Source organism: Lipotes vexillifer, unplaced genomic scaffold, assembly GCF_000442215.2.
Source record: "Lipotes vexillifer unplaced genomic scaffold, Lipotes_vexillifer_v1.1 scaffold722, whole genome shotgun sequence".
Classification (NCBI taxonomy): domain Eukaryota; kingdom Metazoa; phylum Chordata; class Mammalia; order Artiodactyla; family Lipotidae; genus Lipotes; species Lipotes vexillifer.
Window position 1 is genome coordinate 900056 of NW_006795213.1, and position 27524 is coordinate 927579.

The following is a 27524-nucleotide window of genomic DNA, read 5'->3' on the forward strand; positions in this document are numbered from 1 at the left end:
TCAAGTGGATTGCAGAATGGGCTGGAGCCAGAAGCAAGAAAGCTGTTGGGAACCCAGGCCGTATTCTTCCTCTGATTCTCCTCTCTGCTTTTCAGACTAGATGTACCTTTGATAAGCAAAGAGAAAATATTGGCAAAGTGATACAATAGATCATTTCACTGGTTCTAACTTTTTGACTCACCTTGGAAAATCCCAGCACTGCCCTCACCTCCTCTGATTGCGTGGGCCAAGGTATTCTATTTCTTTGGGCCTCCATTTCCTCATCTATAAAATGAGAAGTTTTTACAAGAGGATTCTTCAAGTCCTTTCCAGCTCTAAAATTCTATGATCGTGGGCTTCCCTGGTGGTGCAGTTGTTGAGGGTCCGTCTGCCAATGCAGGGGATGCGGGTTCGTGCCCTGGTGAGGAAGATCCCACATGCCACGGAGCGGCTGGGCCCGTGGGCCATGGCCGTTGAGCCTGCGCGTCTGGAGCCTGTGCTCCACAACGGGAGAGGCCACAACAGTGAGAGGCCCGCGTACCGAAAAAAAAAATTCTATGATCGTAAATGGACCTTCCAGGACAGAGGCACATTAATAATGGATTTGAACATATGGGTTTGGGCTTTAGAGAAGGGTTCTAAGGAAAGAAGGACAGAATATGGTTTGAGTGGAGCCTGTGGTGAATTACTGTTTAGAACTGGTGTCAGGTAAAGGCCTTGGGGATATATAAACGGAGGGCAGAAAAGACTTCTCACCCTGACCAGATCAGAGAGATTGATCTCTCTGATCTATGAGCAGTTTCTGTGTGTGTGTGTGTCTATGCATGTGGGGAATAGCCCCCTTGCATAGTCATTTAATCTGGCTTATTTCTTTTCTCTCCTCAGAATTTTCTAAGGGCTTTCTCCTGGGTCACATGAAGAGAGCCAGAGGGCAAACCCAAACACTTGAATGGCCTAATGAACAAGTCACTCCTCTCTGTGTCTATTTTCTTATCCATAAGATGAGAGGTTTGGTCTATGTGATCTCTGAAATCCTGCCCAACTCTTAACATTTTGTGGCTCTGGGTACTGAATCAAAAGCCCCTCTCTTCCTGAATGCTTCATCCTTAGACCAGACCTTTGTCTTCCTTCCTCTTCTCTGTTTACACCTGGCTGCCCAGATCCGTTCTCCTGGCCCCCTTTCTTCTTCAATTCCCTCAAATTCTACTTGCTTTTTAGCTCCTTTGGGCCCCCTTTTGTTCTTATATTTCTATTATTGTTTATTTAATATTATTTATATATATTTCTTATATTTCTGCAGACCCTCCCAGATTACACTCCTGATCTCCAGAACTGCTCCATCTCTATGTCTGCCTACTCCTATCTGCATCCTGGCTCCTCACTGAAGTTATATCCTTGGGTTCCTCTGAGGGCCCCCTGGGATCCCCTATCATCGGTCCCTCTGACAGGCACACCCTTCTCCAAAGCCAAAGGATCAGGTATTCAGTGGCTCAGGTGACAAACCTGCTGTCAGGTTACGGATATTGTTTCCTGAAAGACCACACTACAGTGTCAGTGGAGACTCAGGCTGCCTGCAGCGCCCTGCCCTCACCTGGCTATCCCACACAAGGTGAGAATAACCAGAACTCACCTCTAGTACCAGCGCTTCCCTGGAAACATGGCTCTGAGCCTCTGGGCCCTGGTGCTGCTGCTATCCTGTGGAGGTGAGAGGAACAGTGAGCTGGGCTGGGGATGAAGGGGATGGTTGCTGGAAAGAGACTTAAGAATGCAGAGATTAACTGGTTAGAGAAAAAATAAAGGGGCAAGGAAGAGGGGTGGAGACTGGAGCTAAGGGAGAAAATGAGGGTTAAGAAATCAGGCCAAGACTTACTCTAGGCTGTTGAAAGGGACTCAGCTCACCATCTTTTTCACCTCATCTTTATATCTAGGCAGGGACTGGGCTCCAGGGCAGGGCTGAATTTGGGTTCCAGGCTTTTCCCCTTCAGTGATCTCTGGTTTCTCTTCTTACAGTGACTCTGGCCCCTACTGGGCCTCAGTCCCTGGACCCTGGTCTCTCCCTCCTGAAGTCTTTGCTCTCCGTTCTGGACCAGGCTCCCCAGGGGTCCCTCAGCCGCTCACGGTTCTCTGCATTCCTGGCCAACATTTCTTCTTCCTTTGAGCCTGGGAGAATGGGGGAGGGACCAGTGGGAGAGCCCCCACCTCTCCAGCCCCCTGCCCTCCGGCTCCATGATTTCTTAGTGACGCTGAGAGGCAGCCCAGACTGGGAGCCAATGCTGGGGCTGCTGGGGGATGTGCTGGCACTGCTGGGACAGGAGCAGACCCCCCGGGACTTCCTGGGGCACCAGGCAGGTGTGCTGGGTGGACTTGCAGAGGTGCTGCTGGGAGCCTTAGTTCCCGTGGGACCCCCTAGCCCTACCCGGCCCCCATGCACCCGTGATGGGCCCTCTGACTGCGTTCTGGTAGCTGACTGGTTGCCTTCTCTGCTGCTGTTGTTAGAGGGCACACGCTGGCAGGCCCTGGTGCAGGTGCAGCCCAGCGTGGACCCCGCCAATGCCACAGGCCTCGATGGGAGGGAGCCAGGCCCCCACCTTTTGCAGGGTCTGTTGGCTTTGCTCACCCCAGTGGGGGAGCTGGGCTCTGAGGAGGCTCTTTGGGGAGGTCTGCTGCGCACAGTGGGGGCCCCCCTCTACGCTACCTTCCAGGAGGGGCTGCTCCGAGTCACTGACTCCCTGCAGGATGAGGTCTTTTCCATTCTGGGGCAACCAGAGCCTGATGTCAATGGGCAGTGCCAGGGAGGTGAGTGCTGCCGGGTCTGGGGCTGGGCTGTGGCAGGGCAAGGAAGGGTGAGATTGGGGTAGTTCTCTTCCTTACTCTTCCCCTCCTAGGCAATCTTCAGCAGCTGCTCTTGTGGTAAGTAACAGGAGAGGAGTTCTGAGGGATTGGGTGTGGGACGTTATCAGCCTCCAGAGCGGAAGAGGAAACTGATGGGAGGGGTGTAGTTTACTGGTTTTTGACTATGGAGGTTGGTGTCCCAGCTCTACCTCTTCCTAGCCATGTGACCTTGGGCAGGATATAGCCTCATTCTATGCCTCAGTTTCCCCACTTGGGAAATATGGATAATATTAACTACCTCAGAGTTTTTGCAAGGGATTAAATGAGTTGATACTGTATGTGTAAACCACTTAGAACTGTGCCTTGCACATGGTGCTTGATAAATGTTAACTAATAAAGATGGGGTATGGAAAGAAAGGACGGGATTGTGTTTAAGCTGCCTAAAAGCGTAGGCAGAAAGGAGAAAGAAGGGGGCTGGGTGGACAGAAGGGACTCCAACTGCTCCTAGGTGATTTTTGTGCCTTGGCGGGACAGATCTCTCTCCCCTTTCCCCCCATTCCAACATTTAAACCGGTAACACCAGTACTCCCAGCGACCTCACTTTTGGAAAAGCCTGTGCTTGCCACCCTCCCTGCAGGGCTCTGGGCCGGGGCCAGAAGTCTCAACCTGAGGACATGTAAACTGATCAGATGCTCACCTGCTCCTCCCTCTGCATCCAGGGGCATCCGGCACAATCTCTCCTGGGATGTGCGGGCATTGGGCTTTCTGTCTGGATCGCCACCTCCACCCCCCGCGCTCCTCCAATGCCTGAGCACAGCTGTGCCTCTGCCCAGGACTTCCCAGCCCTCAGCCCACATCAGCCCTCGCCAGCGGCGGGCCATCTCTGTGGAGGCCCTCTGCGAGAACTCCGCAGGCCCAGCACCGCCCTACAGCATTTCCAACTTCACCCTCTACGTGATCTGCCAGCACATCAAGCCTGTCTCCCCGCAGCCCCCTCCCAGCACCGCTGCCATCTGTCAGACAGCTGTGTGGTATGCAGTCTCATGGGCACCAGGTGCCCAAGGCTGGCTCCAGGCCTGCCATGACCAGTTTCCCGAAGAGTTCCTGGAGGCAATCTGTAGCAACCTCCCCTTTTCCACCCTGTCGGGTCCCAACCGCCGCTTGGTAAAGCGGCTCTGTGCGGGCCTGCTCCCACCCCCTACCAGCTGCCCTGAAGGCCTGCCCCCTGTCCCCGTCACCCCGGAGATCTTCTGGGGCTGCTTCTTGGAGAACGAGACTCTGTGGGCTGAGCGGCTGTGTAGGGAGGCGAGTCTGCAGGCTGTGCCCCCCAGCAACCAGGCTTGGGTTCAGCATGTGTGCCGGGGCCCCACCCCGGATGTCACGGCCTCCCCACCCTGCCACATTGGACCGTGTGGGGAACGCTGCCCAGATGGGGGCAGCTTCCTGATGATGGTCTGTGCCAATGACACCATGTACGAGGCCCTGGTGCCCTCCTGGCCTTGGCTAGCAGGCCAGTGCAGGATAAGTCGTGGGGGCAATGATACTTGCTTCTTGGAGGGGTTACTGGGCCCTCTTCTGCCCTCTCAGCCCCCACTGGGACCGTCCCCACTTTGCCTGGCCCCGGGCCCCTTCCTGCTTGGCATGCTGTCCCAGCTGCCACGCTGTCAGTCCTCCGTGCCGGCCCCTGCGCACCCCACACGCCTACACTATCTCCTGCGTCTGCTGACCTTCCTCCTGGGTCCAGGGGCCGGAGGGAAGGAGGCCCAGGGGATGCTGGGTCAGGCCCTGATGCTCTCCAGTCTCCCAGACAACTGCTCCTTCTGGGATGCCTTCCGCCCCGAGGGCCGGCGCAGTGTGCTGCGGACAGTCGGGGAGTACCTGGAACAGGAGGAACAGCCAACCCCCCTGGACTTTGACCCCACTGCCAGCTCCAGCTCTGGTTTAAGCAAGATGGAGCTGCTGGCCTGCTTCAGCGTGAGTGATCTGCCAAGGTGAAAGCTCCTGGAACAGAGGGAAGGGCCTCCGTGGGAATTCTCTACTATATTACTGAGAGGCAGTAGTGTAGTGCAGCGGTTAAGCTCACAGCTCTGGAGTCATACAGGCTTGGGTTTACATCTTAGTTCTGTGATCAACCCTGGACAAGTTTTTAACCTCTCTGAGCAATATTTTTGTCATCTGCAAACGAATGGGGAGAATAATGGTGCCACTCTTTTTAGGGTGGCTATAAGGATTACATCAGATAACACATGCTGTGGCCTTAGCACTAGTATATGATATAAAAGCAATATATAATAAATGTTATCTCATTATTCTTCCTGACTTTTTGGTTTTCCCCCTTTCTGCTCTGGAAAGGAAAGGGATCAAGTTAGAGGGCTCTAATTCTGTCCCTAGAGAGTGAGAATTGGAAACTGGCAAAATATAGGAAGATAAGGCAGAAATGAGAAAAATTCAGGGTGATTGCAAATCAGAAGAGTTGGGTTTCAGGTTCAACTATGTCACAAGTGTGGTTTTAGGCAAGTAATTTAATTTGGTTTTCCTGGGCTTCAGTTTCTTCTCTGTCGAGTGAAGGGGCTGGAATATGTGAATACCTTAGTTCATTCATTGAGTTCCGCTTATTTGTAAGGCACTTTGCTAGGTTCTGTAGGGAATATAAAGATTCCTTACTCCATGTTAGGGCCCACTTTCTCGAGTCCTGGGACCAGTGAAATGTAATAATTTGGTTCATATCTACAAGTATGTACTGAGCCAACTATGGGCCTGGCATGGGAAAGGTTATAGCAGACGTGGTCCCTGACCTAAAGGAGTGTAACATCTGAGCAGACACACATACTAGCTTCGGATGAAGGACAAGCATTCTAGCAAGTGGAGTTGGAGTGCCTGGGGAAGCCGCAGGAGGGACAGAGGAGACAGCTCTCTTGGCATCTTGTCTGTCTCCCCAGCAGCCTGTGCTGTGGGATCTGCTCCAGAGGGAGAAGAGCGTTTGGGCCCTGCAGATTCTAGTGCAGGTAACAGATGCGGGGGGTGGAGGGGCAGTATACGGGTGGACTGGGTGATAGCTGTGGCCTGAGGTCCCTGCCCACTGAGGCCATAACCACCATGACCTCCTACTCCCAGGCATACCTGCACATGCCGCCAGAAAATCTCCAGCAGCTGGTGCTTTCAGCGGAGAGCGAGGCTGCTCAGGGCTTCCTGACGCTCATGCACCGTTCCTGGGCCCAGATGCAGGTGGGTACGGAGGGAGAAGGGAACGAGGTTGGCAGGGGAAATCTAGGAATCAAGAGCACCTGGAACCAGGTAGGCAGTGGGCTCGCTCCAACAGAAGGAGGAACTCAGCAGGGAAGATGGCCAGAAGAGTGGGCATCCCCAGAGCCGGCATTCATTCCTCTGCCCCCACAGGTGCCACCATCTGAGGAGCAGGCCCTGGGTCGTCTGACAGCCTTGCTGCTCCAGCGGTACCCGCGCCTCACCTCCCAGCTCTTCATCGATCTCTCACCACTCATCCCCTTCTTGGCTGTCTCCGACCTGATGCGCTTCCCACCATCCCTGTTGGCCAATGACAGTGTGTAAGGACCTTGTACCATTCCTCCTGACCCTGTCAGGGTCAGGCCAATCCCCCCCACCTAGAGCAGCCCCTTCGATTAAAACTGGGGAGTCTCCTTCCTGTCCGTGACAGCAGGTCTGCACAGAGCCAGGAAACAGGGCCAAGGGCTAAGACCCATTGCTCTCCCCAGCCTGGCTGCCATCCGGAATTACAGCCCTGGAATGAGGCCTGAACAGAAGGAGGCTCTGGCAAGGCGACTGCTGGCCCCTGAGCTGTTTGGGGAAGTGCCCGCCTGGCCCCAGGAGCTGCTATGGGCAGCGCTGCCCCTGCTCCCCCATCTGCCTCTGGAGAACTTTCTGCAACTCAGCCCTCATCAGGTATGAGGACGATCCTTTATTTGACTAGGCTGTTTTCTGATAGGTGGGATGGGAGTCAGTTGCATGTCTCCTAGTCCCACAGTGACCCCAGCACGAGCTGACCTTCCCCCTCTCAGATCCAGGCCCTGGAGGATAGCTGGCCAGCGGCAGGTCTTGGGCCAGGACACGCCCGACATGTGCTGCGCAGCCTGGTGAACCAGAGTGTCCAGGATGGAGAGGAGCAGGTGCGCAGGTGAGTGGTTGTGGGACCGGTGATCACGGCCAGAGCTGGGGAGAGGCAGGTACAGCTGCCATGATGGGTTGGGGTCCTAGAAAGGAAAGGGCAAGAGAGTAGGCAGTGGCCCCTGGAGGTGCAGGGCTCCAGGAGAGAGGCCTGTCTGTGGCATCCACATTTCCTAGTTTAGCGGTTGGAGTGCTTGCTCCATGTACCCACATGGTCCCTGCCTTAGTACCAGCCTCAGTGAAGGCCAGCTTTGTGCCCTCTTCAGGCTGGGGCCCCTCGCCTGTTTCCTGAGCCCTGAGGAGCTGCAGAGCCTGGTACCCTTGAACGATCCAATGGGACCGGTAGAACGGGGGCTGCTGGAATGTGCGGCCAACGGGACCCTCAGCCCGCAAGGACGGGTGAGCCCCTCTGCACAGGCCTACAAGACCCCAGGCTTCCTGTGGGGGGTGGTCTGTGTGGAGGACATGCCCAGTCATCTCAACCAAGCTTGAGCACAGTTGGTGCCAGCCCTTGCCCCACCTTGGCTACCTTCATTCTTTACTTCCTTACTCCATGGCCATTCTTATCTGTTACCACCTCTTCGGGACCCTGCTCCATCTGGTCTATGACATCTCGAACATATCCTTTGATGTCTTGAACCCAATCTGCTCCTCTCCCATCCCTGGTTCCAAGCCATTATCCAGGCCCTGGGAAATCCAGATGTGGGATTAGAGAGGAGGCTTAAGGTTCACCTGTCTTTTCTCTCCAGTCCCAGACCTTCTTTGGTTACAGGTAGCATATGAACTTCTGGGGGTGTTGCGCTCATCTGGAGGAACTGTGCTGGGCCCCCAGGAGCTTCGAGTTTGGGCCCCTCTCTTCCCTCAGCTGGGCCTCCGCTTCCTGCAGGAGCTGTCAGAGCCCCAGCTTAGAGCCATGCTTCCTGCGCTGCAAGGGACCAGTGTTACACCTGCCCAGGTGGGCCTATCTCACTCCCTGGCTTCCATCTGCCACCCACGGAACCTCAGTCAAGAGAATTACATTCAAGGATACCATTGGGCCCCCTGAAGCCTCCTTTTCCTTTGTCCCAAGGAGGACTCCCTCAACCCCCTTCCTCAGATGAAGAAGAGCCCAGAGCCAGGCTGGTCACTGGTGTGGTAGAGAGGGAGCTGGAAGTTTTGGAGGGTGGGCCCTAGGGACCTGCTTGGGACCTGGCTGTCAGGACCTGAGAGCTGTTTTTTCCTGTCCCATCCTCCCTTAGGCTGTCCTACTGCTTGGACGGCTCCTCCCTAGGCGTGATGTGAGTAGCAGCAACTTCTCAACATCCCCCAGAGCTCTCTGTCCACCCCACTTTCCCTGGCTCCCTCTCAGCTCCCCTCATACCTGCCGCCTTTCTGTACTGTGATTGTCCTCTTCCCTACCACCTGGCCCAGATTCTTCAGGCCTCTTGTCTCTCTTGCTCCCCAGCTGTCCCTGGAGGAACTCTGCTCCTTGCACCCTCTGCTTCCAGGCCTCAGCTCCCAGACATTCCAGGCCATCCCTAGGCGAGTTCTGGTTGGGGCCTGTTCCTGCCTGGCCCCTGAACTGTCACGCCTCTCAGCCTGCCAGACCGCAGCACTGCTGCAGACCTTTCGGGTATGAGAGCAGCAGGGAGGATGGCCAATCAGGGATGAGGGCTCTGGTTGGGAGGAGGGCATCTTCCCTGTGCCCAGGGAAGGCCCCTCAAACCTCACCACTTTTACACACACGCACACACACACACACACACACACACACACACACATACACGCAGCCAATTCTCATGCAGGTGAAAGATGGAGTTAAAAACATGGGTGCAACAGGTGCCAGTGCAGCTGTGTGTATCCCTGGTCAGGTACGTGTGGTTTCTCCCGACTGAGCTCCTTTCCACATCCCAGGGCTGTTTCATATGGCTGGTGCTGCCCTACATTCTCTCCCTGCAGTGGCCCTGAGAGTCCAAGTTAGCTCTGTGCCCACCAAGACATTCGTAGCTCTCCCCAGAGCCAGTTGCAGAACAGCATGACATCCTAGGATGTCAAAGCCACAGGGGTCTGAGAAATCTTCCAGGCCAGTCATCCTGTTTTCACATAAAGGGACCAAGGCTCTGAGAAACTGAGGGAGTTTAGTCTATCAGGTGCCTAATCAACAGCGACACTTGACCACAACCGCCTTTTATGTGAGGGCTCTTGGGTGTGCCCTGCTAGAGTGGCACATGCCATTCCACCCTTCTCCTAATTTTGGTCCCTTCCTGCCCCCATGGTTCCCCTTCTTCTTTGAGGCCTGAGTCCAGACCCTTTCACCTATCACTACACTGCTACACCCACCCCACCGGCAGCCTATTCCCACCACCTGGCCAGACTGCCTGCTGCCTCTGCTCCCACTGAAGCTGCTACAGCTGGACTCTGCTGCTCTTCTGGCTGACCGAAGGCATTACCGGGAGCTGCCCTGGTCTGAGCAGCAGGTAATTCTTCCCACTACCCCAGAACTCCCTTCTCTCACTATTTTCCACCTCCCTCACCCATCCCTCAGACATATGGCACATTATCCCTAGCATCCCTTATGATGTGACCTGCTTTGCTCTTTCTTTTCCCCTCCTCCCTATTGCCCCATTTCTCTCTCTCCCTCTCTCTCTCTCTCTCTCTCTCTCTCTCTCTCTCTCTCTCTCTCTCTCTCTCTGTCTCAGCAGTGGACATTTGGGAGAGTAGGAGGCTGGTGGGACCCACAGGGTGGAGAGGCAGCAGTGGGTCCAAGGCATCATAGGTCCTTGGGCAATATCTCTGCTGGGAAGTGGCTCCTCTTTCTTTCTCCTGTAGGCACAGTTTCTCTGGAAGAAGATGCAGGTGCCCACCAACCTGACCCTCAGGGATCTGCAGTGAGTAACTTGTGTTGAGCTGTGAGTTTAATTCAACTAACATTTTTTGAGTGCTTACCATGTGCCAGGCACCATGTGATATGTGGGGGAGTGGGGGTATGAGGATCAATGATGCATAGTCTCAGCCTGAGGGTCTTCTTCTGGCTCCTCCTCCCCTGACCCTCCTGCCCTTCCATAGCACAGTATCTATCCTGATTGGGTTCAGGTCCTAGCCCCATCACCTGTTTGTGATCTTGGGCAAGTCATTTAACCTCTCTAAACTTCAATTTTTCCTTCTGTAGAATAAGAATTAAAACAGTACCTTCCTACTACCACAGCATTGTAAATCAACTATACTCCAATAAAAATTTTAAAAATAAATAAATAAAATGGTACCTTCCTATAGGTTGTGAAGATTAAATGAGATAAGGCATAAAAGGTACTTAATACAGTGTCGGGCCCAGTGTAAGCTTCTGGTAGACATTTGCTAATTAATCCTTCAGAGCCACTGGCCAAGCAGGAATAAACAGGAATTAAGTATCACCTTACTTCCACCCACAGTAAAAGAACCATGGGCTTCTGAAGACGTGGCTCTAGTCTCAGTTTACCACATTTCTAGTAGAATGATGCTTGGAATGTCACTTGACCTCTGTAAATCTTTATTTTCTTCTCTGATAAACAGTGATGATGTTGTGGGAAGCCAGTGAGAATATCTATGGAAAGATATTTCTCAAACTGTAAATTATCGTAAATGAACATCTGTACTTGTGTTGAGAATGTTGGTATCAAGGAGCAGACAGGCTGTGGCACGTGTTGAATGAGCATCTACCCACTCACACATCTACAGGGCTCTGGGTACTCTGGCAGGGGGCATGTCCTGTGAGTTTCTGCAGCAGATCAACTCGATGGCAGACTTCCTTGAAGTGGTACACATGATCTATCAACTGTCCACTGGGGTTCGAGGGAGCCTGGTGAGAGGGGTGCTTGCGCATTAGTGGGAGCAGGGAGGTGGTCACGCTGGGTATAGAACCCAGCCTCCGTGCTCAGCTCTGTCCTGAACCTGCTTCCCTACCCTGTCCTACAGAGGACCTGTATCTGGGCAGAGCTACAGAGGAGGATGACAATGCCAGAGCCAGAGCTGGCAACCCTGGGGCCAGAACTGAGTGGGCTGGACACAAAGCTACTCCTGGACTTACCGTAAGGCTACAATTGGAGATACTGGATTCTCAGAAGGCTCAACCTAGGGTAGAAGATCTGCCCTTAGGAAACACCTTAGAGGTGGTATTTTTCGGTCTGGTGGTTCCCTGACATCAGTTACGGCCTAAATCAGAGGATTCTTTTCAAAGTTGTGCTAGGGGAACTTTTCTGGTGGTCCAGTGGGTAAGACTGCATGCTCTCAATGCAGGGGTCCGAGGTTCGATCCCGGGTAGGGGAACTAGATCACGCACGCATGCCGCAAGTAAGAGTTCGCATGCTGCAACTAAGAAGTCCGCATACCGCAACTGAGTCCACATGCAGCAACAAAGATACCGCATGCCACAACTAAAGATCCCACATGCTGCAACGAAGATCCCGCGTGCTGCAACTAAGACCTGGCACAGCCTAAATAAGTAAATATTTTTTAAAAAACGAAAAACAAAGTTGCTCTAGGTATTGACTGGCTCCCAAACAAGGCCCCAGCATGGGACACCTGAGCGTGGCAACATTGTGATGCGAGCTGCCAAGCAATATATATATATATATATATATATATATATATATATATATATATATATATATATATATTTTTAAATATTTATTCGGCTGCGTTGGGTCCTAGTTGCGACACGTGGGATCTTCATTTGCTGCGTGCGGGGATCTTTAGTTGCAGCATGTGGGATCTTTAGTTGTGGCATGTGAACTCTTAGTTGCAGCATGTGGTATCTAGTTCCCTGACCGGGGATTGAACCTGGGCCCCTTGTATTGGGTGCATGGAGTCTTAGCCACTGGACCACCAGGGAAGTCCCCAAGCAATCTTATTATAACCTAGGCCACATTAATAGAGGTAGAATATTTAAAATGAGGGAGGTAGAAGTTCCCTGGTGGCCTAGTGGTTAGGATTCCGGGCTTTCAATCCCTGGTCAGGGGACTGAGATCCCATAAGCCACATGGCATGGCCAAAAATAAAAATAAAAATAAAAAATGAGGAAGTTAATGATTCAATTCTGCCCCACAGGACTGTAGTCTGCTTAGGGAACTGTGTTCTCGATATGTTCAGAGGAGTAGGTAAAGATAAAATGTATGAAGCATGTGATAAATACCTTCAAATACCCCAGGGGCTATCAAATAGAAAATAGATTGGAATGTTTCTGAATGGCCCCACTGGGCATGACTAGTACCAGCGAATGTAAATCAGAGTTTTACACAATATGAGGAAAATTGTGGTAGTGAGTTCCTGGGCACTGGAGCTATTCAAGCCTAGTCTGGATGGCGCGGCTCCTAAACTAGATACTCTAGGAGTTTATGAGCATCTCACTCACAGGCTTCTTTTCCCATTTTGCCCCCATGCTCACCCCATTGCCAACTGAACTGTAAGTCAGAGTAGGAAAAAGCTGGCGTTGGTCTTTCTGGGAGGTGGCTCCATCCTTACATTTTAATAGACCTTCCCACAGATTTTGGCTTTTGTACTACTTGTTCCAGTTCCAGACTTGGCAACCCTAGATAGAGTACATGGTGTCACTTCTGATTTTTTGGCAAAATGGCTTTTTAAAAAATGCCTTTCAAATCTATTTAAATATATTGGTTCTTGGAGATAATTTAGAATCCCAAAGACCTGGATGAGGTGAAAGATCCTGGACCATGAGTTGGAAGACCCACATTCCTCATTTGTGAAAGAGAGATGAGAAAATACCTCTCTTACCCCCAGGTTTTGCCATAGGATCAAATGAGATAACGCCTAAAAGAACTTTGTCAATTGTATAGTGCTATACGAATGAGAGGGGACCTTCTCACAAGTAGAGGAAGGGTCGTACTGTGGAAAACAGGAACTGAGAGTAAGACCCCACCATTTGATCTCTTTGAACCTCAGTGTTTAATAAAATGGGGGAGGGGACTTAGTGATACTGAATATTTGGGGCTTTTGATTCCATTAGATGAGGTCAGATTGTTTGTTACTTCTCAAGAAGACTGGAAATATGTCACTCCCTTTGTTCTCTCCCTGCAAGCACTGTGGTGGGAACTGGATCTGGGGCTTCCTTTCCAGGGCCACAGGGTTTGGTCTAGTGTTACCTCTTGTCTGGGCAATGTGGCATTCTGTGGTCCCTTCTCAATTTGGCTCAATTCTGAGTCCCCCCACTGTCAAACTGCTATAGGATCCGGTTGATGGACAGGCTGTCCAGTGAATCCATTATGTTGGTGGTGGAGCTGGTACGAGGCACTCCAGAGCAGCTGCTGGCACTGACCCCACTCCACCGGGCAGCCCTGGCAGAAAGGGCACTAGAAAACTTGGTAAGAGTCCACACCATCAGACTCAGAACTGTAGCCTGGGCCATTCTTACCACTCAGACAATGCTCTCTGTCTTCTAGGCCCAGACCTGAACTTTTGCTGCCAAACAGGTTTTTGTCTACAAGGCCTTAGCCCCTAGATCTACCTCTGTGTTCTATTCCTTGATAGTCTGCTTCATGTTTCTTGTCCATATCCCTTGGAGTATAAGAATTCCTTGGATTCCACCTCCCAGTCTTCCTGCCTGCTCCTATTTGGGCTCATTGTTTAGAAAAGTGAACAATGACAATGAACTTCATAGGGTCTTGGGTTGGGAGCTGGAGGGAGGCAAGGTCAAATGTCTTGGTGTCTTGATTAAAGAGACTGGTCCTTTGAGCCAGCAGTGCATTGTCCCAAGGCCTGATGCCCCTCTCCAGGCTCCAAAGGAGACAACAGTGTCAAGGGAAGTGCTGGAGACATTGGGTCCCTTGGTTGGATTCCTGGGGATAGAGAGCACACGACGGATCCCCCTACAGATCCTGCTGGCCCATCTCAGTCAGCTGCAGGGCATCTGCCTAGGAGAGCCATTTGCCACAGAGCTGGGATGGCTACTGTTGCAGGAGCCTGTTCTTGGGTACGGACCTCCGGGAACTTCAGATTCTAACTCATTCTTCACCCACCCTCTCAACCACCCTCATCAGTGGCAGCCCATTCAATATGCTTGAGGTCCTTGGAGCCCTGAGTCCCCAGTCCCAGCATGTCTTTCCTCTTCCTTCTCCTCACAGTTCACTCAGCATCCCAACCCCTGATCTTCTTTCTGTCCCTCAGGAAACCAGAGTTATGGAGCCAGGATGAAGTTGAGCAAGCAGGACGCCTAGTATTCACTCTGTCTCCCGAGGCTATTTCCTTGATCCCCAGGGTGAGGTGAAGGAACAAGGGAGGGAGTAAAAGCAGAGAGGGGACTGGGGAGCTGGCTCCAGGGAGCTAAGACCAAGCAAGTTGAAGGCAAAGGGTGTGAAGCCCAAATTTAGCAGGGGGAGACTGCTAAAAAGAGAGAGGACTTTGGAATTACAGCTGTAGCAGCTGGCCCTGACCTGCCCGGCTCTGCCTACCCTCCTTCTACCTTCTCACCCAGGAGGCCTTGGGCCCAGAGACACTGGAGCGGCTCCTAGAAAAGCAGCAGAGCTGGGAGCAGAGCAGAGCTGGACAGCTGTGTGCAGGGCCACAGCTCACTGCCAAGAAAGCAGCCCTGGTAGCTGGGGTTGTGCGGCCCACCGCAGAGGATCTCCCAGGTGAAACTCCCCAGACATGTAGCATGGTGTACAGGAAAGAGTATCCAACAATGCAGTCAAACTTGTGCCCTTTAAGCAGATTTGTATAACTTCTCTCTAGGCTGGGGTTTTCTAACCTATAAAGCACAGAGGTGTGAGGGATGATCTTCAAGGTCTCTTCTAGTTCTAGGGTTCTATAGCTCTGGGAATTTATAACTCATTATATTTTTAGCCCAGGACTCCCCTTTCCCTGCTTGCCTATCCCTGTTAACAGCTGACTCAGCTCTAGGCTTGATTAAGCGTGGAGCTCTCTGCTGGGAAGACGCTTAGGATGGAGGAAGGTGACACTGTGGGGCTAGGGACCTGGGTTCCAATCTAGATCTGCCATTCAGTCCTTGAGCAACCCCATCGGTCTTCCATCTATACAATGAGGGGCTTGTCCTCTCCAGTCACTTGTTCTAATATCGAGTCCTATAAATCTCACACTGTAGTAATCCCTTGAGCCATACTGCCTGTCCTTCAAAGGTTGGGGGGGGGGCGGTCATTCCATCTATAGCTATCTCTGTGGGCATACTTTAGTACTACACTGACCCCCTGGCCCTGTCCCTCTTTAGAACCTGTGCCAAATTGCGCAGATGTACGGGGAACATTCCCATCAGCCTGGTCTGCAACCCAGATCGCGGAGATGGAGCTTTTAGACTTTGAAGACTGCCTAGCACTGTTTGCAGGAGACCCAGGACTTGGGCCTGAGGAACTACGGGCAGCGATGGGCAAAGCAAAACAAGTTAGTGATGGAGAGTCCAGTTGGGGTTGGAGGTGGAATAACATGAGGAAGCCGGTTGGGTGTGATATGGAACACAAGGGAATGGATAGCTGGGTGAGGGGTGGGGGACATAGGAGATAAAAGAATTAGAGGGTTTGGATCCTGAGTAGGAAGTCAGAGGGGATGAAAACAGAGGGAAGGAAGCTAGTGAAATGGGTAGAGGGACTAGAGAAGTGGTTGCCAAACTTTAGCGTGTATCAATGTCATCTAGGGAGCAGGTTTTTTAAATGCTTATTCGAGGATCTCATGCTAGACTCACCGAAGAAAAATCTCTGAGGATGGGGTCTGGGCATCTGCATCTTAACAGTCACCGCCTGCCCCCAAACCCCAAGAGTCTGGTGCACATAAGAGTTTAGAACTCATGGACTAGAGTCTGCTATTCTTCACTACTGAGACTCTAGAGTCTTTTAATAACACCTTAGTCAGAGGAACCTTAATCCAGTCCTCTCATTTTACAGTTGAAGAAACTAAAGACCCAGAGAAGGCAAGTGATTTGCCCAGAGTTACACAGCTAAGGTCAGAGGCAAAACTAAGACCCAGCATTCTGACTCTTAATCCAGTGCTTTTTCCATTCACACTCTTACTCTCTTTCTCTAGTTGTGGGGTCCCCCCTGGGGATTCCGTCCTGAGCAGATCCTGCAGCTGGGTCGGCTCTTAATAGGTCTAGGAGAGAGGGAACTACAGGAGCTGAGCCTGGTGGACTGGGGTGTGCTGAGCACCCTGGGGCAGATAGATGGCTGGAGCTCCATCCAGGTAACATCTTCTCTCCTCTCTACCACCTTCCAAACACCCATCCCACAGATACAGGCCTCTAGGGCATCTAAAGCCCAAGGAATTTCTTTCCTGTGATCCTGCCTGGCCATTCTTTCTATCTTTTCCTAATACCCCATACCAGTAGCCTTAGGAACTCTGTGATTTATTCACCCTGAGGCCCTGGACACATAATACTTCCTTCTGCCTCCTTTCCCTTTGGCCTTCTTTTTTTCCATCCTTCTCTTTTTTGGATCCTCAACCTTTCCCATGGCCATTGCATCTTCCGGTCTTTTTTTTTTTTAATAAATTTATTTATTTTATTTATTTATTTTTGGCTGCGTTGGGTCTTCATTGCTGTGCGTGGGCTTTCTCTGGTTGCGGCAAGCGGGAGCTACTCTTGGTTGCATTGCATGGGCTTCTCATTGCGGTGGCTTCTCTTGTTGCGGAGCACGCGGGCGTCAGTAGTTTTGGCTCGAGGGCTCAGTAGTTGTGGCATGTGGGCTCTAGAGCACAGGCTCAGTAGTTGTGGCGCACGGGCTTAGTTGCTCCGCGGCATGTCGGATCTTCCTGGTCCAGGGCTCGAACCCGTGTCCCCTGCATTGGCAGGCGGATTCTTAACCACTGCGCCACCAGGGAAGCCCGGATCTTCAGGTCTTAATAATAAAAAATCCAGTAGCACTTGTCCCTTCCCTAAGCAGTTGCCCATCCATGACTTCCCCATGACTCCTCTCCTTATCCTGTGGCCTCCACCCCCACCCCAGCTCCGGGTTGTGGTCTCCAGTTTCCTGAAGCAGAGTGGTCGGCACGTGAGCCACCTGGACTTCCTCCACCTGACTGCACTGGGTTACACGCTCTGTGGACTTCGGCCAGAGGAGCTGCAGTATATCAGCAGTTGGGAGTTTAGGTCACCTGTGGAGGAGGGTGTGGGTGGTGGTGCTGAGGGAAAGGTGGGCTCATTGGGGAGGGAAGGATCATGGAGGAGTGGTCCCATGGAGGAAGGGATCTCACCTGAAGCCATTTCTACCATCAACTCATGACCACGGACCCTTAACACCATGGCTGAATCCTCCCTTCCTTCCCACTCTTCCACAGCCAAGCAGCTCTCTTCTTGGGCAACCTGCATCTCCCGTGTTCTGAGGAGCAGCTGGAGGTTCTGGCCCAGCTCCTTGTGCTGCCTGGTGGTTTTGGCCCAGTCAGTAACTGGGGGCCTGAGATCTTCACCGAAATTGGTACAATAGCAGGTAGGGAGACTGGGCCACTGCTGCTGCTGGTTGCCAGGGGTTGGTTTCCATACCATGGACGGACTGGTTAGAGGACTGCTCTCGAATTCTTAAGGTGGGAGCCTGAGAAGGCATTTAGGTAAGAGGTTGGAGATGTGTTGGGGAAGGTCTACCTTGGGATCCTGAGAAGGATACCTTGGGATTAGCTGGAGAAGGCCAGTGTAAGATAACGTTTGCATGGCCATCCCACTTGCTTCAACAGCTGGAATCCCAGACCTGGCTCTTTCAGCACTGCTGCGAGGACAGATCCAGGGCCTTACCCCTCTGGCCATTTCTGTCATCCCTCCTCCGAAATTTGCTGTAAGTATTGATGGAGTGGGGTCTGGGGTGACCACAAGAGAGCCAGGGCCCAACAAGGGCTACAGTGGATGTCCTGATTCTTGCTTCCACCCCTAGGTGGTGTTCAGCCCCACCCAGCTATCTAGTCTCACCAGTGTTCAGGCTGTGGCTGTCACTCCTGAGCAAATGGCCTTTCTGAGTCCTGAGCAGCGACGAGCAGTTGCATGGGCCCAGTATGAGGGGAAGGAGACCCCAGAACATCAGGGTGAGTTCCCAACTGCACAGCTTGACCCACCAACCCGACCCAGAATCTGAGCCCTAACTTGGTACTGGTTGGCTCACAGAACCCTCCAGGGAGATCCTGGAGTGAAGGGATCTACAGGTAGATAGTTTCCAAGTATCAGTGGCTCCTGTGGAGCAGAGCTGTGATATTCCTTCCATTCTCTGTCTCATTATAGGTCGAAGCACAGCCTGGGGTCTCCAGGACTGGTCACAACCTTCCTGGGCCCTGGCATTGACCATCTACTTCCTTGGCAACCTGCTATGAGCCTGTCTCTGCACTTAGAGAGGGAGATTGTTGGGAAAGACATTTTAAGTAATAATGAATAAAGTGCAAATGGAAGTGCAATCTAATTATCCTCAGGAAGCTGATGAGGAATATGGGTAAAATGCTAATGCTTTCCACCCACCTGAGAATCAGTGTTCCTGGCATGCCATATCTGGAGTCTCTTTCCATCACAAATAATCCCACTGCCTTTTTTTTCTTCTGGAGGCTAGTTCCTCCTTATCCCACCATTAGAAATAACACAACTGGAGCGTAGCCAGTAGTCTTTACTAGGACAGAGGGAGTGAGGGGGGAAAAGGGGCATCCAGAATAAGGAGAATTGGCCACTGTTAGAATGGCAGAGGTCCTGGGAGTCTTGAGTCATCTGCTGGGGATGGGAGTTAATGCTTGTTGGGGAGAGGCGGAGGGACACGGATATCCTGGCCTCTCTCCAGACGCCGTTCACAGTCAATCAAATAGTTTACTCCATCGATGACCAGCTGCACCAGCTCCACCTGAAGGACACTAACCCTTGATCTCTGCTTCCCACAATCTGACTCTCTTCTGCACTGATTTGACTGCTCTGGGAACTCGTTTCCAATTTCCTCCCCACTCAACCTGAATTTCATTTCAGATTCTATCACATTCCTGAGGCTCACTCCCTGTCACATCTCAACCCCCACAGACCTATCCCGAATCCCTAAGAATCTCACCTCTGACTTGCCCAGTCGGTCCAAATTAGAGATGTCAATGATGCTGCCTGTGGCAGCTGTGTCCACTCCTCCAGTTCCACGTTTTTGGAGTCTTAGGTTCTCTAGGATCTTTGGGAAGCGGCTATCCTAGAGGGGAGATAGAGATTGGGGGGCAGGGTCAACAGAGGCAGAGACTGGTCTGACCTGAAAAAGCCCTGAACCCCACCCAGAGCTCTTCCCCTTGACTCTTTAGCTACACTATGTCTGCTCCTTTCCAAAATGCCCAATCCCTCCCACCCATACACAGCCACCTTCCTCCTTCACAACGCTCTAACTCCACAACTCCTTTACTTTGCTTAGCAGGGGCAGTTTGATGTGCACTCCTGCCCGAAGTCCAGTGCCTAGGTTAGACGGACAGGTCAAGATGTATCCCAAACGCTCATTCCACATAAACTCCCAGCCATGCTCCTGGATCAGCCGCTCCACCTGAGTGCAGAAAGGCTCTGTTAGTGAAAAGTCAGGGATATGCTAGCCTTCCCTTAGCTAGACCCACAGGAACTCTAGAAATACATCTAGAAACAAAGACTTGGGATGTGAAAGAATGACACTGATTTTTTTTTTTTTTTGGTGGAAATGGCTCATTATCATGCATAAAAAATAATTTTGATGTTGCAAGCCCATAATGGTGAGATTGTGCAAAAATATCCTGTGTGGAAGAAGAGAAACCTGAGGGAATGATGCATTAAGGATGATCTAGGGAGATGAACAGAGGTGGTAAACTGAACTGAGAAAAGATTGATTATTCAATGAGTTCTGCATGCATTGATATCTTTACTTTGCTAATGAGCCTAGAGCTTGGAAGGTTCTTTCAGCCAGAAAATGAGGTTGTAGGCTTTGCAACAGGAAGAGGCAAGGGAGCCTGTTAACTGTGGAAAGAGCACATGTGAGAAAGCAAGAGGAAGGTGAAAATGGAGCAGAAGAGCCGGATTCATAGTTGTGGAGGGTGGGGGAGGAGTGTGGGAAGCATGTTTTTGTTTCACTTAAGCATCCTAATCATGCAGATGACTATTAGAGTTGAAGAGACTGGAGATCTGCCGGAGTTGATGGACATGAAGACCACTACCTAACCTGAGTAAGGGGATGCTGTTCCTAGTTCAGAAAGAACCATGGCGTAGGGGGATATTGTATATGATGAACAAGGGGAAATTCTTCCATCTAGAATAGTAAGAGCAGTTAACACTTAGGGAACACTTATTATGGGCCACGCACTTTACATGCATTATCTCACTTAAACCCCACAACTTAAAATGTAGGAAGTCTTACTCTCCCAATTTTACAGATGAGAATACTAAGGCATATAATTTAATGTTACCTATTACTTGCTAAAAATAATAGAAACTTCCCAGCCAAGATCTAAACGAAAGAGGAGCTCTCTCCCTTTACAAGTTCAAAATAGAACTGTATACATGAGAAAATACAATAAGGATTGGGTTTATGGGGATTTGTAATCTGGAATTGAATATGGAGACCTAATCCATATAGGACTGAGGATTCAGTTCAACTCCTCATGCAGAGCAACGCATTTTGGAACTTAGGCCATTCCATTCTCCACCTTCCCTGGTTTCCCTCCTACTCTCAGCTTAAAATCTAGACATGCTACTTTAGCAAGAATGACAGAATCCAGAGTTAAGGCCTACCTTGGCTCCCAACTGGGTGGTTACATTAGAATCATGAACATACCAATCTCTCACTCCTTACATCCATCCAGGCTTAAACCTTTTCTTTATCTGCACATCCCACCATCCCGCACCACAACCCCCAGGCACTGAGCCACCATCTCATTTACTCCTTCTTTGCATTATTTGGCAACTGCTTTATTTACTTAGATTCCTGACATTCTTTCTCTCTTCCTATTCTTAGGGTGACCACATATCCTGGTTTTCCCTGGACAGTTCTGATTTATACCTCTTGTCCTAGAGTGATTGGTGGTGATCCTTTTCACCATCAAAAGTATCCTGGGTTGGTTGATAAATTATATGGTCAATCTACCTTTTTTTTTTTTTTTTGCGGTACGCGGGTCTCTCACTGTTGTGGCCTCTCCTGCTGCGGAGCACAGGCTCCGGACGCGCAGGCTCAGCGGCCATGGCTCACGGGCCCAGCCGCTCCGTGGCACGTGGGATCCTCCCGTACCAGGGCACGAACCCGTGTCCCCTGCATCGGCAGGTGGACTCTCAACCACTGCGCCACCAGGGAAGCCCCAATCTACCTATTTAAATTTGTTTTTTCCTCAAGTCCTCCCGCCTAGTTCCCTTATACATTCTTCTCCGACCTCTTTGAGGCCTCGGCAGAATCTTTCAAACACTTTCTTCATGTTGCCACCCTTCTCCATGGAGATGACCCGTGTATGATCCTCCTCATTCACCCAGATCAAGAAGCTCTTCTCATTGTTGTGCCTGAAGGCAGGAGAGAGGGAGGGACAGGGATTAAGAGGCAGGGCAAGAATTGGGGGAGATAGAAAAAAAAGGGCACTTACAGGGGCAGCGGGTAAGCTAAGCCTCATACCAGATTCCACGAGCATCTGGCCAGTCTCGCGCCATTCCTGCTGCGGTCAATAATGGGGACACAGGCTTATCAAACAGGAAGTGGTCCTGGGGAGAGTAAAGGGACTTGGGTTAAGAATCCTCACAGTAGCCCCTGGGCTTCTCAGAGCCCATCTACCTCATCTGGCCCAGCCTCCCCTGACTCTTCTTTCCATCTGCCCCTCCCACCCAGCTTGCTCTCAAAGCCCCTCACATCAATTAGCTGCTGCTGCTCAGCCTCTGTCATCTCACTGAGCCGATAGTAGCGTCCAGCCAGGTCACCCTTCAGGCCATTCAGTGCCTCCACCACAACACGCTCCACCTCTCGTCGCTCTGCCCGGGTGCAGGCTGGAGGCAGGCTGAGACCCCGGATACTTCGGCCAGTTCTGACTCTTGTGGACAATACATACCTCTCATCGAAGTAGCCAGAACGGATCTGGGGAATCAGAGAAATTAATGTAAGTCACAGAAACACAGTGGATGGGAGCTGAGGGCCTTTGGGAAGGAGAGACCTTAAGGACTAGAGGGGTCCTCATTGCCTGCACTGGAAGAAGCCCATTGGGCAAGCACTCCAACTGAAAGGGCATTGTAAACCTTCCCCCAAACCTGCCCACCTTGGGGGGTGGCCATTCTCATTCACCCTCTCCTCTCCACAGAGGCTGCTCCTGAACATACAATTCTTTCCCCACACAGACTAAAAGCTCAGCAGTATAATGACTATGAGTCAGGGTATAATTATGGTTGAAGGGACTGAAAAAACAGAATGTTGTACATAAGGCAATGCAAGTCAGAAGTGGAATATTCGACCTACCTTGCTGGCATCCAGGTCAGTGGTATGTTTCATTGTCTGGGGGTTATATCCATTGTGTCGCTCTTGGATCACAGGGTCAAACAGCTCAGCAAATACCTGAAGGGCAGTTCAGAGGAAGCGGGTGGTTAAGGAGAGGGAATCCCTTCCCAAGGTTTAGTTGTGGATTGATTTCACTGGGTGAGAAAACATGAGTATGGATGGTCCAGTCTTAAGGGAAAGTGAGGTCTTTAGGGGAAAGGAGCTGGGATTACTGGGGAGATAAATTGGGTTACCAGGGGAACTCTGGGGGCCCCCTACCTCATAGGTCTCCTCATCACCAGCTACCATGCCCACAGTCTTGATGAAGGGGTGGCCAGGGTTGTCCACGCCAGTCTGGATACATTGATCTAGCGTCCAACCAGTGGGTGTGGTCTTGTCGCAGAGCCGGGCATAGACTGCTGGGGTCAGGTGACTGGCCATGCAGTTGTTGTGCTTTCGGAGGTCTGGGTACTCAGCACTAGGGAGGGGGTACCAGTAACCATGGAGGGAGGGCACAGGGGGCCTAGACCCAGTGCACTCAGCTGGGAGCATGTCTGGCTTTGTTCCTTGGGAGGAGGGGAGGTTAGAGGGAGGCTAAACCTTGGTAATCTCATCAGGGACTTTCAGGATCTATTCTTTCCCAAGAGTTCTAGCTTCCTCTGGCTGGAGGCTCAATTCTCCCACATCTGCTCAGTTCTTTCCTCCCATGGACACAACATTAGGGATGGGGGGAGGGGAAAGACTAAGGAGGGGAATTCAGGAAACGGGAGAGAACAGCAGGAAAAGGAGATGAAGGAGAGCGGAAAGGATAGTTCCTGGTCTCTCAGTTAGGAATTTGGGCAGAGTAGGTGCAGCCGGAATTCACAGGGCCAGAGCTGGCCTTGCGGGTGGGAACTGCGGGCTCCAAGTCCTCAGGAATGCTTTCACCTTATGGTTTTGGCCTCCATCCCCACCCCACTGAGGTTTCCAGACTGTCCAGCGCCTCTACTCCAAAGCCTTCGTGACTATAGCCCTTCTCTATTGCCCAGGTCCCCATCTCCATCCCTGTCGGCACCTACCCGTCCCCCACCCCCACCCTCACCCTCACCCGGGCGCCTGAGACACTGATACCTCGGGGGATACAGCCTCCGTCGTTCGCCGGCGGCTCGAACAGGTTCCGAGCGGAGAAGAAACCCAGCGGCTAGAGACCCAGCTCCAGCCAAAGCCAGGAGTCTGAGCCCCGGGCGGGCAGACAGGAGACGAGAGAAGGGACCAGCCATAGCTTGAGGCTCTGGTTACGGAATCCCGGAGTAGGAGCTGGCTCAGGGCAGGAACCTGGAGGGAGGATGCAAACAGGCTGACTGAGAGCCGGAGGTGGGTGCGAGGCTGGAGCCGAAATGGAGGGAGGCTGGAGCGGGAGTGGAAGCCGGTGCCCACCAGGCTGCAGGAGAGGCGCAATGAGCTAGCGGCGGTAGGGCGCTGGAGAGGGAAGCAGAGCTGCAGTCTCCAGGGGTGGGGCTCATGCAGGCCCCGCCTTCCCGCCTGCCACGGCCCTAGGTGTGCGGGGGCAGAGGGCAGGCACCACCCACCAGGTAGATTAGGGGGACTGGAGATTCGCAGCCTTAGGCCGGCGAACGGGCCCACCTGAGATGAGGTCGCCCAGATTTCAGCACCAAGTAGAGGACAGCACCCAAGGGGACAGGCGAGACCCGAACACCCTTCCCCTAAGCCTCCCGGTTTAATAGGAAACCCGTTTCGTCGCCCTGTGGGTGTGAAAGCGTAACACTACCCAACCTCTTCTCGTTTTTTTCGGCCTGCCTCAGCAACCTCTCCATCTTCCCAGGGGAGGCGGCCTCGGGGAACCGTGGAATAAACACAGATACCAGAGGAAGACAAAGAGAAAGCACACAGGCAGACACTGAGAAAGACACCAGCTGCCTCAAGGTCACCTTTTCCTTAGAACCAGGAAGAGGACCAAAGCTCCTCCCTGTCACACCTGTGCTCTCCTTTTAAGGTTGTGGAAGGATTCCGGAGAGAAATCAGGGAAACACGAACTCTTACCCCATCTGTGCTGTGTTGCCCACCCCCGCCCTGCCCCCAAGTCTGAAGCCCTGCCCTGTCCTTCCTCCGCTTCTCATGATCCCCCACTTTTCCTCCTCCTCTGCCCTCCTCCCCAGCTCCTACTTCACCTTTGATCTTTTACTTCTCAGAGTCTTTTCCAGGCTCCGACCAGTTTGCTGCTCACAGGACTCCCTCTGAGTGTTCTCGGCAGGCTTGCCTACCTGTTTTTGTGCTGGGCGTGGGGCTGGAGTTGGGCAAGGAATTATTATGCTTTCTTGTCCTCCTCCCCCTTCTCCCTGCTCTCTGTAGCTCCCAGTTCCTGAACTGAAGGGGAGTGTAAGGTGACGTGAAGGGTGTGGCAAGATGACGAGGTGTAGGACGGAAACAGGCAGGCACGGGTCCCCAGCCACCACATGTGTTTCCTCTCTCGGCTCCCTATTGCTGTTTAATCCAGACTGTAAGGAGGGGTGTCCAAGGGCACAGGGTCACCAAGGAATCTCTGCCTTCCGCCTGGTGCCTTCTCCTCCTCCCTCCTCACAAGGTGCATATTCATATTTGAGAGGGCTTTGTTCCCATATCTTCAAGTGTGACTTGGGTATGACTTGACCTTTGTCCTGGCAGAAGGAGAATGAATGCTTGGAGCTGAAATAGAGATGTGGGCTTCAGTATGGAGGGTCAGTTAAGATGGGGTAGGCATAGTGGCATTAGCCCGTTCTTTCAGGTATTGATGACAAAATATTGGCTCTCTGTACACGGATGCCGAAATGAGATACAGAGACAGAGTTTTGGAGGAGAAAGAAATAGTAGCTTTATTCTTGGAGGGAACACAGCAGGCTAGCACCTCAAGAACTGTGCCCCCCTCCCTGTGGCATAGGGAGTGGCCTTCTAGTCAGGGCTCATGGTGGGGGGGGGGTAGGTGATAAGGATCAAGGCAGTGACTGGGCTTGTATTCTTCTGATGGGTTGGTGGTGAGGTAAGTGGGAGTCAGCAACATCAACCTTCAGGTTCCAGCTGGTCTGGGGTCTGTGGGCAGCATACCCACCTGGAGGGGGTTTCAGTATCTGCAAGACAGCTCAAAGATATCTCTGTGTGTGTCCGTTGTTGGGGAACCAGGACCTTACCCCAAGGCTGCACTACTGTTTCTCTTGACTGTTTCTCCCTTGTCTTGCATCCTCTCACTTCCCTGATTAACAACTGCTTGAACCTGCCCATTGTAAGTAGGGAAAGGTCATGGAGGCTGAATGAAGGCTATTTCCTGTAACCAAAGACATGGGGGACACAGAAAGTCTTTGTGCCCAGGAGCCCCACAGGGCCCTGCTCAGTATCATTACCTTGGTGTACCCACAAGACAGCAAGATACTTGTTAATCTTAAGGGAGAGTATCTGAGAAAAAGAAATTCCCTTCAAGTTGTCTGCTGGCCTCACTGATGAGACCCCACTCCATCCGTTTACTCTCATTTCATTCATTCCTCTCAGGCTTCCCTAGTGCTCCTTTTCCTTTCTTCCTCATTTGTGGGTAGCCTTAGTAGCCAATTACCTCTCTTCTAGGCCCATCAGTTCCTTCTTCTCCTGGTAAGAGAGCAATAATCAGAGAATAGATGGAGTTCTGCAGTTGTGTTACCTGAAAACTGGGTTCGCCTTTTGGTGGGTGTCGAGCCAATAAACCCAACCAAGCCAAAGATCAGGAGAAGGAAGGATTTATTATTACTTGCTACAAGTAAGGAGAACACCAGGGATCTCTCCCAAAGCAGCATCTCCCCGAACAGCAAAATCTGGGAAGTTTTCAGCTAAGGATACATGCATATTCATGAAGGGGTGAAACTGAGCAGGACCCTATGGGGCTCAAAGATGAATTATTATGTATATCCTTTAAGAAATCAGGGCCCTGCCCCAAGACTGCACAGTTGTTTCTTGACTGCTCCTCCCTTGTTTCTGCATTCCCTCCCTTAAGATCATTAATTACTGAGACCTGTTCAAAGGCAAGCATTGTGGCCAGGCTTATATCACAAAATGGCTTAGGCCAAAATGGGTTCTCTTATATCAAGAAAGCCATTCCTGGTTCTCTTTCTCCGGTGACTCCCTAACCTATCTGATTACACTAGGGACAAAATGGAGCAGGACGCTGTGGGTCCCTCCCAGGTGCAAATCCCTTCTGTGTCCCCTGTTTCTTGTTTGTAGGAAATAGGCTTCATTCAACCTCCTTGACCTTTCCAGAGTTTCAAGGGCAGATTCAAACAGTTGCTAATCAGGGAAGGGAAGGGATACAGAAACACAGGAGGGACAATCAGAAAACTATAGTGCAGCAATTAAAGCAGGATCTTGGTTCCTCCCAGAGGAATACTCATAACAATATCCTTGAGTTCTTCTGCAGGAACTAACCCCACCTCCCACATGGAAGATGGTAACTTCAGGCTGAATAAAGATTTCTGGAGCACCGCCCTGTTACCTCACCACTAACCAATCAGAAGAAAGTCACACACTTGCCGCCCTCACCCCAAATTTTGCCTATAAAAACTTTTTCCCCAAAACCATCAGGGAGTTAATGGGGTTTTTGAGAATGAGCCACCTGTTCTCCTTGCTTGACCCTGCAATAAACCTTTCTCTGCTCCAAACTCTGGCCTTTCTGTTTGTTTGGCCTCACTGTGCTTTGGGCACACAAACTTGCATTGGGTAACAGAACTTGGAATAAATAGTCTTGACCAGGGAAACCTGAGTGAAGATGCAAAGATAATAACAATACAAACATACACAAAATGCTTTCATATAATCAGTACCCTATGAGTTAGGGTTTTCTAGTCCCACTCTCTCACAGGTGAGAAAAGAGGGGCTGAGGGAAGTTCAATGACTTGTCCAAGGCTGCACAGCTATTAAAGGCAAGCAGAATGTGGAGATAGGAATCCACTTGTTCAGCCTTCCAAGTCCATCCATCGTCGTGTCTCCTCCATAAGTAAGTCTCTTTTCCTTCCCTTAACTTTCTGATTTGTTTCTGTCTCTGTTTTTGTCTCTAGCCTCCCTTTCACTCCTCTAGTCCATTAACATTTGCAACGTACATTTATTGGATCTCTACGTCTATCATATCCCGTTTTATTTTACAAAACGAACAGAAGACTTGGTTTTGTCCTCATGGAGGTGCAATGGCACAGACTCTGCCTCTTCCTCTGCATCTCGCTTCCCCCC

At 51.5% G+C, this 27524-nt stretch overlaps 2 protein-coding genes across 5 annotated transcripts; one reads left to right on the top strand and one right to left on the bottom strand.

The window, feature by feature from the left end:
- The first annotated feature begins 1636 nt into the window (after nt 1-1636).
- STRC (stereocilin) lies at nt 1637-18210 on the top strand. Its single transcript, XM_007467544.1, has 29 exons — nt 1637-1682; nt 1990-2775; nt 2865-2889; nt 3531-4785; nt 5754-5816; nt 5926-6036; nt 6208-6374; nt 6543-6729; nt 6846-6961; nt 7218-7350; nt 7724-7906; nt 8190-8228; nt 8396-8563; nt 8736-8801; nt 9282-9407; nt 9760-9818; nt 10645-10768; nt 10882-10994; nt 13148-13283; nt 13695-13891; nt 14086-14176; nt 14393-14549; nt 15143-15312; nt 15949-16104; nt 16866-17008; nt 17197-17345; nt 17587-17684; nt 17781-17928; nt 18122-18210. The coding sequence occupies exons 1-29, from the start codon at nt 1637-1639 to the stop codon at nt 18208-18210; spliced, it is 5301 nt and encodes a 1766-aa protein (XP_007467606.1).
- Nucleotides 18026-24699, bottom strand: LOC103079457 (creatine kinase U-type, mitochondrial). 4 transcript variants are annotated; one of them, XM_007467543.1, is made up of 10 exons: nt 24476-24656; nt 23418-23727; nt 22587-22865; nt 22290-22385; nt 21693-21914; nt 21462-21547; nt 21229-21352; nt 19251-19385; nt 18921-19046; nt 18026-18722 (listed from the first exon to the last, which is right to left on the bottom strand). In XM_007467543.1, the coding sequence occupies exons 3-10, from the start codon at nt 22857-22859 to the stop codon at nt 18609-18611; spliced, it is 1176 nt and encodes a 391-aa protein (XP_007467605.1). In that variant the 5' UTR covers nt 22860-22865; nt 23418-23727; nt 24476-24656; the 3' UTR covers nt 18026-18608. The 4 variants fall into 4 exon arrangements, with proteins under 4 accessions (XP_007467605.1, XP_007467602.1, XP_007467603.1 ...); XM_007467540.1 differs by lacking the exon at nt 24476-24656 and adding an exon at nt 24081-24157; XM_007467541.1 differs by having other exon boundaries at nt 18478-18722; nt 22587-22785; nt 24476-24699.
- Nucleotides 24700-27524: the final 2825 nt, after the last annotated feature.

Coding starts and splice junctions, on each gene's coding strand:
- STRC (XM_007467544.1), top strand. CDS start 1,637: ATGGCTCTGAGCCTCTGGGCCCTGGTGCTGCTGCTATCCTGTGGAG. Junction 8,564..8,735: donor CACTGCTGCAGACCTTTCGG/GTATGAGAGCAG, acceptor ATTCTCATGCAG/GTGAAAGATGGAGTTAAAAA. Junction 17,929..18,121: donor GGAGACCCCAGAACATCAGG/GTGAGTTCCCAA, acceptor GTCTCATTATAG/GTCGAAGCACAGCCTGGGGT.
- LOC103079457 (XM_007467540.1), bottom strand. CDS start 24,121: ATGGAGAGGTTGCTGAGGCAGGCCGAAAAAAACGAGAAGAG. Junction 22,386..22,586: donor GTGATGAGGAGACCTATGAG/GTAGGGGGCCCC, acceptor ACTGCCCTTCAG/GTATTTGCTGAGCTGTTTGA. Junction 21,915..22,289: donor CTGACCTGGATGCCAGCAAG/GTAGGTCGAATA, acceptor CTGATTCCCCAG/ATCCGTTCTGGCTACTTCGA.